Below are 11,453 nucleotides of genomic sequence, written 5' to 3' on the forward strand. Positions count from 1 at the left end.
AGGGCACTAGTGGAAAAATAACATATTATAACGACATATATTATGACTGATGAAAATCATCCGTTATAATAGGTTGATCGGTGGCAGAATTGTAATAAAAGTTACATATATTATAACGTAGTTTTATATATCTGTTATAATATGAAATACGGTGGCAAACTTGTAAATAAGTTTAAAACATATTATTACGTAGTTAAAAAAACCAGTTATAATATAAAACGCGGTGGCAAACTTGTAAATAACGTCAAAACTTATTATTACGGAGTTTTGAATACCTGTCATAAAGTTAAAAATTTTGTTCGCCCACGATTTTTCTTCCCTCCCTCTCTTCCTCACTTTCGTTCACCGTAATACACCATTGCCATTGAACCATTCTTCCTCTCTTCCTCTTTTCTTCCCTCTCCATCATCCGTCATTCACTCAATCATTCACTCTCGTTCCGCCGTTCATCCGCCACATTTCTCATTCGCGTAGCCTCACGAGAGCGTTTCTCTCATCTCCATCATCGAAGGCTTTCGCTGCCTCTCCATCATGGAAGGCTCTCATTGGCTCTCCATCATCTCGTTGAACAACAGTTCAAGCCCTAAGCACTTTCCTTTACCTCTCAGCCTCTCACTTGCATCTTTCACCCTCAACTGCTAGGGTTTCTTCGTATTTTCATCTTCTCACCTTTTGACCGATTGTTTTGCCTTTTCCTTCATTTTTCACCGATTGAAATCGGTTCCCTCAGTGTTTGTCTAGGTGGGCTTTGAGATGATTGATGCATTTGCTGAGTCGTAGGGGATTCCTATGAAGACTTCCTATTCCAAAGCCATTTTCGGAAAAGGTTTGCCCGCCTGCCTTGCTTAGATATTTCTATTTTCTGTTTTTCTCTCTATGTTTATTGTATTGATGAATTTTTTTCGCAAGTTGGTTTGTTGCAGGTTTTGTTGGTGAAGTTCTTGTCTTCCTTGCAAAGCCTCCTCGGACTTACATGAATCTGAGTGGTGAATTAGTAAGGAAACAAGATGTGCTGATTTTTTTTTCCTCTCTCTTAACCATGTGGATATTTAACTTTAGATTGTGCAAGTTGTGCTCTCTATATAGCTTGTCAATTTCCACTCACAAAAATTTATTGACCACGAGTTCCTTTAATCGCTTAAGCTTATAGTCTACTTTGAAGGGTAGCTTTTCTAATATGCACATTGAAATTTACTCTTATTAGTTGGCATTTTTGTGAAGTTATATGTACTATCAATAGTTGTAAACAGTTAAAATATTGATGTTTATATTCTGCAGGTCAATTGCAGCAGAAAACAATTTCCCATCCACCTTGCAGTGCATTTTTGGTTGCATTTATGGTACTAGGATATCCTCTTATTTAATGATTGAGCTTATATTTGCTAATTAATGTTTTTTGTTGTTCTGAAAACTTGTAACTCCTTTGTTGCAAAGTTGATTGCTTAAGAATTGGCCAGTGTAGTTAAGATTTTGCACATGCACTATAGTAATGAGACTTGTGCACTTGAATTTGCAGCTTCATGGTATATAGTTTATATGATTATTGTACATATGAATATATTATCTTATAATTTGTCTCACTTTTCTTTGAGGTTGCTTGATTTTTTTCTTCTATTCTTTAAGTTGTTGAAATAGATTCTGTTACCAAGAAGGAAAGCTTATAGTACCTGCATAACTGCGTAACAATTTGCTTCATGGTATTTTGTACTCAATGATTTTAGTCTTCTGGTTTCAACATCTTCTTTCTGTCTGATAGTGTATCATTTGGCATAAATCCAGATTCGTATAGATCATTCCATGCTGTTTATAGTTTTAGTTTAAGCATTTATCAAGACAAACATGCAAAAAGTTTACTCCCTGAACCCATTTGATATTTGTTTTGTACTTTTGCACATTTGCTTTATGTTTTCTCGAATCTGTCAAGGAATCTAAATTTCATTGAGCATACACACATTGCTGGTTGGAAATTGTAAGTGAATTTGATTATTATGCATCTGAAAATTTTTGTAGACTATATTCTGCATGTTTTTCTCCCCTGACTTATATTACTTATTCTATGCAGGAATCAAAGAGCAAGGCCCATCATTATTGATCCTGCCCTTTACTTATCAAAGAAATCTGATTTAGCATTGACCACTCAACGAAGAACCCTTCCCACGTCTTTTAAACTGTTTAGTGGTATGTCCCTATCCATTATCTATAACATTTAAAAAACCTATTTTAGAGACAGTGAGTTCTGAGCTACTTGTTAATTTTTATTGGAACTGTTGATTAATAGTTGTTTAACTCTGAACTTGATAATATATTGGGTCTTTCTTAAGAGTCAGCAAATTACTCTTATTAGGTTGAGCTTCATTAAACTAAATATTAGACATCACTCCATTAAAGTGTTATACCATGAGTTTGAGGAATTTTAAGCATATGGTGAACATCGCAATTTCTTTTTATATAATTTATATATATATATAAAATAACATATGCAGAGAAATTAGAATATATAGTGAATATTGGTTTAGATAGGTTAACATTAATTTTTATATTTATATTTATTGGTCTAATCGAGAAGGTTTGTCAATAGAATAAGAACTTTTATTCAGCTTTATGAAAAAAAATAAATAAATAAGAGCAAAGAGAATGTTAATAAGTATTCTTAGCACGCTGGTTAAGCAATTGAAAGTTAGGAGTTTAAAAACTTCCTATTATTTAATATAGTAGTGCCCGTGAGGTGGTTGTAATAATTATTTTTTTTTATAAAAAAAACATATATTATGACGTACTAAACAATGTACGTCATAATACGTTGATTCCAAAAATCATATCTACGTTATAATATATCACATATTATAACGTATTAACACATCTACGTTATAATATCTTTGTCATATGTTATAAAATGTCATTTTTCTACTAGTGGGGATTTCTAAAACTGGGGAGACGAGAGAAGGGGAAAGAGGGAATTCTGAAATTTGGGAATTTGGGGCAAAAGAACCCAAATTTCTAATTTAACCCATCGTTGACATTACCGAAGGCCTACATGCCTTCAGTATATTATGTCAACAACATTTTTCCGAAGGCCTAAAGACCGTCGGTAAATACCCGTCGATAATAACGCTCTTTCTTGTAGTGTTCTCTACATGCATCACATATATTCAATGTCTAACATCTAACTTTGACCAATATGGAAGATAAAAGAATATTGATTTCTTCTTCCAAGGGTTCATTACAGATGACTTCTTGGATGTTTTCCAAAATACATAAAGCACTTTATTAACTTTTTCAAGGACTTCAAGCTAGTAAGTGGAATTGGTGCATCGTCTTTCTCTTGTTGTCCATTGAATGCTTTTTTTAACCTTCAATATGGATGATTAGGTTGTAAAAATCTCCAATGATGCATATACACTGTCTTCCTTCCGTGTTTTAATTTATGAGCTGTAGTATTTTCTTCACATATTGGACATGTTATGACCCTTCACACTGTACCCTGATAAATTACCATAAGCTGGGAAGTCATTAATGATGCTAAATAATATGGCATGCATCATGAATGTTTCAGAAGAAAAGGCATCAAATACTTCAATCCCATCAACCCAGAACAACTTTAAGTCTTCAACTAGTGGCCTGAGATAAACATTTATGTCATTTCCAGGCTGCTTTGCACCAGATATCAACATTGAGAACATCATGTACTTTCTATTGATGCCCAATCCAGGAGATATGTTGTAAATTATATGTATAATGGGCCAACAGTTGTGATTGGTACTTAAATTACCAAATGGGTTCATTCCATCAATAGCTAAACCAAACCTAAGATTTCTACATTCTTGACCAAATTAGGGGAATTCATTATCAATATTTTTTCCATTTCTTTGAATCAGATAGATGCCGAAGCAACCCATCAATTGTTCTCTCATCTGCATGTCACCTTAGGTTTTTAGCCTCTTTCGTATTCGCGAACAAACGTTGAAGTTTGCTCACGGGTGGAAGGTACCAAACTACTTTCAAAGCATAACCATTCTTTTCTATGCGACGACTATCTTCACTATTATTTTTTGACTTGTGTCGTGATAATCCATATTTTGGACACTTTGTCAAAACTTCATACTTATTCCTATATAATATGCAATCATTCGAATATGCATGTATCCATTTATACTCCATACCCATCGGACAAAGAATTTTTTTTGCATGATAATTACCAGTGGGTAATGTGTTTCCACTCTCTCAATTTTTAACATACGAAAGAACTACTACCTCGGTTCCTCAAAATAATCGAGGCAATAGGCACTCTACTGCCCTGGTTGTATAGTTAACTAATGGCTAAACCCTTAAAAAAAAATTCAAAACACATTCTGTAATAGCAATTTTGAAATTATAGCCAATGTATATGCCTCGGTCCATGGGCAAACCGAAGCCTAAATCCCCTACGACATCGACTAGGCGGGAACCGAGGCAATACAACTTGCCAAAATGGATTTTGAAACATTCAGTTTCAGAGGTTGATGAGTTGTGGCTGGACATACCGCCTTGATTCTGAGCACAACCGAGGCATTATGCCCTGCTCTGGGATTTTTCAGAGGATATCAGTGCTTGCAGAGGGATTTTGCAGAGTTATATGCTTCGGTTGATAGATAACCGAGGTAGAATGCTATTCCCAAAAATGTGTCAGACAAGTCTGATTTGTAGATAGGGTAGGTGGTTGGGGTAGTGTTTTATGCATCGATTGTTGTTTTAATCGAGACAATAAAGCCTTTAGGTATCGGTTATTTATGAACCAAAGCGTATACTTTGGCTATTATTACGAAACTGCCTTTGTGTTTTTATATTCTTTGGTTTTTACGAAACCGAAGCGTATATAGCGCGTTAGAAACTTTTTTTACTAGAGTTAGTAATAAATTTTAAAATTTTAATAATTAATTGATAACTCTGACAATAATAAATTAATTGATAAAATTGGTTGGTGAATTAAATATTTTTATTGATAAAGAGGAGTCCATGACAATCATGGTTGTCGTAGAGTCAACGCCAGCTGCAATGAAGGCGATGCTAATAGGATAAAGGCATAGGCAATGACGACAATGAAGGAGAAGAAGGAGAAAAAGAAAGAAGAGAAAAGAAAAAAAATGATGGAAGAGACATATCGCCGAATGGACTTTTTACTACGGCTAAAACAATCCATCAACTTTGTAATTGGTTAAAATTTATAATTCTACTCTCTTTTGAAAATAAGTATTTAGATTTTCCAAATTTGTTTTCTTATGATAACATGATGAACGCTTCAAACCATCACGGTCAAAATTAAACTACGAATATTTTAGGATAAATTTCTCGCATAATATTTTTTATAAAAGAAAAACAAGAATGAAAAATAAAATAAATATGTTTTATAAATTAAGTTGATTAATGTCTAAGTTAATTTTTAGATTCTCATATAAATTTTCTAAATTTTTAATTTAAATAGTAAATAAATTAATTTTAAAAGTTTTTTTTTTTGAAGTGTTTGCAAATAAACTTAGTTTAAATACTAGACTTTGGTCAACTCTCAAAACTAGTTGACTAAAGAACATGTAGAAAATCCGTTAAAATAACTAACATCCAGCCAAATTAGTCCGAAGTGACCACATTCAATATAACCAATTTGTTGGAATTTAAAATGAAATAATTATTGAAACTCTTGATATTATTGTTATCGGTACAATTTATGGTCAAATTATTGTGATGATAAACCAAACATAATCCCACTAAAAGAAAAAACAATACTAACTGATTAAATGTTGAAGGAAGAAAAGCTTCATCTATATTGATGAAATTAGCCCATAAATGGTAGGGTGGGAAAAACGAACTGAATTTAACTGCACTATTATAAACTATTGAACTAAATTCTAGTTTGTCTAAACTAAACTGAATTAAAGAATTGTTAAGACAAATTGAACTAATTTTTTTTATCATACTACACTAAATCTAATTGTACTGAATTGAAGTGCACTAAAATTTGTTTAATCATATTACATTGAATGTAATTGTAGTGAATTGTACTGAACTAAAATAGAAATTCAACTGCTAACCATGTTAATTTTGAATTAAACTAAACTGCTAATTGTACTAATTTTGAGTCGAACTAATATTGTTTGTGTTTTGTATTCAACATAGATCAGTGTGGGTAATGAATAAGGAGGTTTGAAAACCTATAGAAATTATACTATTCAATTTGAATAATCTGGAATGGTAATAAATTGTTTCTCAATGTTTAAATGATACTAATTTTTTCCAATTATACTGCAATTACATTGCAGTAAAACAATTCTAAACCAACACTCAATGCATTTTATAAGACTCAGATCAATTTAAATAGACCACACAGATTTAGCTATATTAGGTAGCATGAATACACAAGTTAAATATTGAAAAAAGTATAAGAAAAATTTATTGATAGAGGATGAAAAAGGAAGGTAATTAATACTATTTTATTGTTTTAACTTTATTTAACTTTTGTCTAATCTATCTTTTCTTAGAATTTATCTAAAAATAAAAGATGGTTATTAATAATAAACTTCAGATAATTATAAGAACATTTAAAAGTACAGTCCTTATACATGCCATATACAATTAATTAACATTTCAACACTTTTTTTTCTCTCATATTCAAAAACACAACACTTTCAAAACCAACAGAGTGATTATACTATTAATTAAATATTAATGCAAAAAAATAGATAATTAGTGACACAAACCAAAAACGTACCAAGCATATAAGTAAAAACTGTTCTTATAATCCAAACTACTCTAACTATCAAAATGACAGTAAGACCTTTTCTCTTCCTCTACCACAAATACTGTTGTTTTCTTTCATTCATGCTTAATGAGAAATATCTCGCTTTCTCTCCCTCTCTTTCGTAACACTCTTTTCTTCCTTCTGCATAATTTCATCAAGCACGTTGCGCTAACAAAAACAAAAGCAAAAACAGCGAGTTCTCTTGAATTTTGATGGAGAAAAGATTTTGATAAAAAAGAAAAAACCATTAAACAGAAATAAAATTACGGTTCAAAACAGTTAACTGCAAGTTATAACAGTTTAGTTTTTTTCTAAACTGAACTACTAAATAGTATGATTAGTTTTTAGTATAAATAGTTTAGTTTCTTAGATTATAAAACAATATAGATAAATTACAGTCTAGAATATTTGAGTTAATTATGCCCAGCCTTAATAAATGGTTAATCTTTCATTTTGGTTAAAAACTACTGCAATATAAAATTATGTTTATGTTTCTTAAGTTACTTGGTTTTAAATAACAACTATTTTATAAACAAAAAAAAATTAGTTATTATGAATTAAGTTAAACACTATTTTATAAATTAAAAATTATTAATACCTAAATTATCTTTATTAATAATACAAAGTTATAATTAATATATAAATTAAATCTAAATTTATCTTTAACATTAGTTTACCTTGATAACTAATATTCAAGACCAATTTAGAATCTAATTCATAAATTAATCACAGATTTATGAATAAATCTAATTCATATATTTTACATATCTATTACAAATATATATATATATATATATATATATATATATATATATATATATATATTAATTAGAGAAATATAAGATTGTATTTTATTTAAAAGTTATTTATACGGTGAGATACTGATATATTAACTAAAAAGATAAAACTAAAGTCTTTTTAAATACTTACAAAATTGTAAATAATGAGATACTAACATATTTCATAAAGACATTCAAATACTCCATGCTTGAGACATTATTTTTTTCTCTCTTACCACATACTGTTTTGCTAATAATAATTGAAAAGTTACATATTTCTTTTGATACTCGTACAGAAGAAAGACTATGGTAAATTATTTATTTCTTTTGATTTTTTATGAATAAAAACAAAATTGTTAGGAGTTTCACACGAGAATGTATGCCAAAGCATCATTGCTATTAGTTATTACAAAGACACTTATAGTTAAGATAGAGGATTAATGAGCCATAATAGAAGGATTGTGCATTAGATAAAACTGTTTGAGTAGGTGATAACAATGAAATGTTGAGGTCCTGTTAAAAGTGAGAGAATTAGGCACTGGATTCGAGGTCAGTGCAGCCTCCTTAGAAAAGATAATAAGGAAGAAGAGAATATAATTTTCCTTTTTTTCATTCAATGCAAAAGTGCTACACTTTAAAAGAAAGATAGAGATAAGATTCCTTTAGCTACGTGGCACACAGGCCTAACAGAAAGAAAACAAACTCCTTCTAGAATACTTTAAGAAATGTGTACGACAGTGAAACATTCTAAGAATGGATAAAACTTGACCACCCTGCAGGCCTTCGGGTCATTCTTTTGGGCCTAATGTTCCCAATTGTATCAATACCATCCCCTTCGACATTGACCTTGTCCTCAAGGTCAAAGAGTGATTTAAGCTCATCCCAGTTTTCCCAAGAAGTGTCATCTAGCGAGAGTCCTTTCCATTGAACCAGAGCATAACGCGTTGGGTTACCTCCCATATTCACTCTTTTGAAAGCCAAGATTGCCAAGGGTGAAATGAGAGGATTATTATCAACAGAAGTAGGAGGAATCTGATCTATGAGGGACGGAGTCGGACCCTCATGTGGCTTCAACATAGAGCAATGGAACACATCATGAATCTTTGAGTGGGAAGGAAGTTCTATGCGATAAGCCATCGGGCCAATTTTCTCCAAGACCTTGAAGGGCCCATAAAAACGCTTAGAAAGCTTATTATATTTGTTACCAGATAGTGAAATCTGTCTATAGGGCTGCAGTTTTACGTAGACCCATGAACCAACTTCCAAATTTACGTCGCGGCGTTTAGCATCCGCCTGCTTTTTCATACGCCCTTGTGCTTTTAACAGATTACGTTTTAATAGCGAAAGTATTTCTTCACGTGAGGAGAGCACATTGTCACATCCATCGTTAGGGGAAGAACCTTCGATGTAATGCGGAATTGATGGTGGCGGCTTTCCAAACATTACTTCAAAAGGAGACAAACCTGAACCAGAATGAGTAGAAGTATTATAATGGTACTCAGCCCAGGGCAAAAATTTGAACCAAAGACTGGGTTGGTGATGAGCAAAAGCACGAAGATATTGTTCGATGGTTCGGTTCATAACTTCGGTTTGTCCGTCTGTTTGTGGATGGTACGAGGAGCTCATACGAAGAAGTGTGCCACTGAATTTGAACAAATCGGACCAAAAACGACTGATAAAAATGGGGTCGCGATCGGACACTATGCTGCGGGGTAAACCGTGATGCTTGCAAACAATAGAGACAAAGAGCTCTGCAACTTTGTAGGCAGTGAAATTGGATTGTAAGGCACCTATATGTATAGCCTTAGAGAAACGGTCCACCACCACTAAGAGAACCGTGTAACCTTTTGAGGGAGGCAAGCCGGTGATGAAATCCAAAGAAATGTCCTCCCAAACTCCAGTCGGAATGGGCAAGGGCTGAAGAAGTCCCCCTGGAGGTTTAGTGTTGTACTTTGTTTGTTGACAAACCACACACTGAGAAACAAAGGTCTTCACATCTTTAGCCATAGACCCCCAATAGAAGTTTGCACTCAAACGCTTTAAAGTTTTGTTGACGCCAGCATGGCCCCCTATCGGAGTTTCATGAAATTCACGCAATAACAGTGGTACAAATTGAGATTTATTGCTAAGCCAAATCCTTCCTTTAAACAGTAACAACCCTTCATGCACTCGAAATAGTCGATGGGAATAGGGATCAGCGATAACCTTATCACGCATCAATATGAATTCGGGATCAGTGAGCAAGGAAGCCTTCAATTCTCGCAGGAAAGCAAACTGGGGAATAGTGAGGGCGAGAAGATTAGCTGGAATTTGTTCTTGAGAACGAGATAAAGCATCAGCTACAACATTCAATTTTCCTGGTTTGTATTGGATCTCATAGTCGTAACCCAACAGTTTTACTAAGTAATGTTGTTGCTCTGGCGTCTGGATTACTTGAGTTAAAAGCTCACGCAAGCTCTTTTGATCTGTTTGGATGATGAAGAAATGACCCAATAAATATTGACGCCACCTCTTTACGGCGCTTGTGATGGCGTGTAGCTCACGGATATATGCGGAGGACTTAGACAAGCGAGGGCAAAAAACCTTACTATAGAAAGCAATTGGATGATTGTCCTGCAATAGAACAGCTCCCATGGTCGAACCCGAAGCATCCGTCTGGACATAAAATGGTTTAGAAAAATCTGGAAGTTTGAGGACAGAGGTACTGGTCATGGCTGACTTCAAGGCTTCGAAGGCTGAATGAGCTGATGAAGACCACTGAAATTTCCCCTTCTTGAGTAAATCCGTGAGAGGCAGTGCAATGGCAGCGTAATTTTGAACAAATTTTCGGTAGAATCCAGTGAGTCCTAAAAACCCACGTAACCCTTTAATGCATTGGGGTGTAGGCCATTGAACCATCGCTTGTATCTTCACGGGATCAGGAGACACACCCCCATTAGCCACGATGTGCCCCAAGTAAGAGATTTGTGGCTGGAAAAAATAGCACTTGTGTGGCTGCAGAAAGAACTGATGATGCTCTAATATATGGAAGACTTGCTTTAAATGAGATAAATGCTGTTCAAAATTAGTGCTAAAAACCAAGATATCATAAAAAAAAAACTATAACAAATTTACGCAATAAGGGTCGGAAAATCTCATTCATCGTGGATTGGAAGGTTGCTGGGGCGTTGCACAATCCGAATGGCATCACACGATACTCGTAATGGCCATCATGAGTTCGAAAGGCTGTCTTGTGCACATCGCTGGACTGTAACCGAATCTGATGGAACCCCGAAGTGAGGTCCAATTTGGAGAAGCAACGAGCAGAACCCAATTCATCCAGTAGCTCATCCACGGTTGGGATAGGAAAGCGATCCTTCACCGTTATTGCATTCAATGCCCGATAATCAATGCACATGCGCCAAGAGCCATCCTTCTTTTTCAAAAGAAGGACCGGAGAGGAAAATGGGCTGGTACTAGGTTGGCTCCATCCTAATTCGAGCATCTTCAAAATCTGACGCTCGATTTCGAACTTCTGTGCGTGGGGGTATTTATAAGGTCGTACATTGACTGGTTGAGCATGTGAGAATAAAGGAATGGCATGATCGGTGGCTCTTGAGGGGGGAGGGACGATGGTTCAGAGAACAGTGTGGAATACGATTGAAGCAACTGCTGTACTTGAGTGTTATGATGAGATGGAGAAGGGTCTGGAGGGTGAGACGGACGAACCGAAAGTGAAAAGAATTGAGCTGAAGGGTCTGTTCTCGCAACCCGCCTCAGTTGATGAAGTGAAATAGATGAAGGCTTCAATCCCGAATCACCGCGCAGTTCAATCGTAGTTTCGTTGAAGACAAACTTCATGGTAAGAGCTTGATAGTCTATCAAAATAGGCCCCAATTGCTTCAACCATTGGGCTCCCAGAACCA

At 34.4% G+C, this 11,453-nt stretch overlaps 1 protein-coding gene across 1 annotated transcript; it reads left to right on the top strand.

Moving 5' to 3' along the window:
* Positions 1–734: 734 nt before the first annotated feature.
* Positions 735–2,210, top strand: LOC148202227 (beta-glucuronosyltransferase GlcAT14A-like). Its single transcript, XM_088109564.1, has 5 exons — positions 735–760; positions 903–994; positions 1,279–1,340; positions 1,925–1,969; positions 2,063–2,210. Exons 1-5 carry the CDS (start codon positions 754–756, stop codon positions 2,208–2,210), a joined length of 354 nt encoding a protein of 117 aa, XP_087965690.1. The 5' UTR covers positions 735–753.
* The last annotated feature ends 9,243 nt before the right edge of the window (positions 2,211–11,453 follow it).

The sequence above is a fragment of the Vigna umbellata genome, chromosome 3, assembly GCF_029865625.1.
Source record: "Vigna umbellata cultivar VRB3 chromosome 3, Vumbellata_1.0, whole genome shotgun sequence".
Lineage (NCBI taxonomy): Eukaryota > Viridiplantae > Streptophyta > Magnoliopsida > Fabales > Fabaceae > Vigna > Vigna umbellata.

Excerpts from the sequence above, each read along its gene's own strand:
- LOC148202227 (XM_088109564.1), top strand. Across the intron at positions 1,341-1,924 it reads CATTTTTGGTTGCATTTATG|GAATCTAAATTTCATTGAGC; the intron begins GTACTAGGATAT and ends GAATCTGTCAAG. Across the intron at positions 1,970-2,062 it reads CACATTGCTGGTTGGAAATT|GAATCAAAGAGCAAGGCCCA; the intron begins GTAAGTGAATTT and ends TATTCTATGCAG.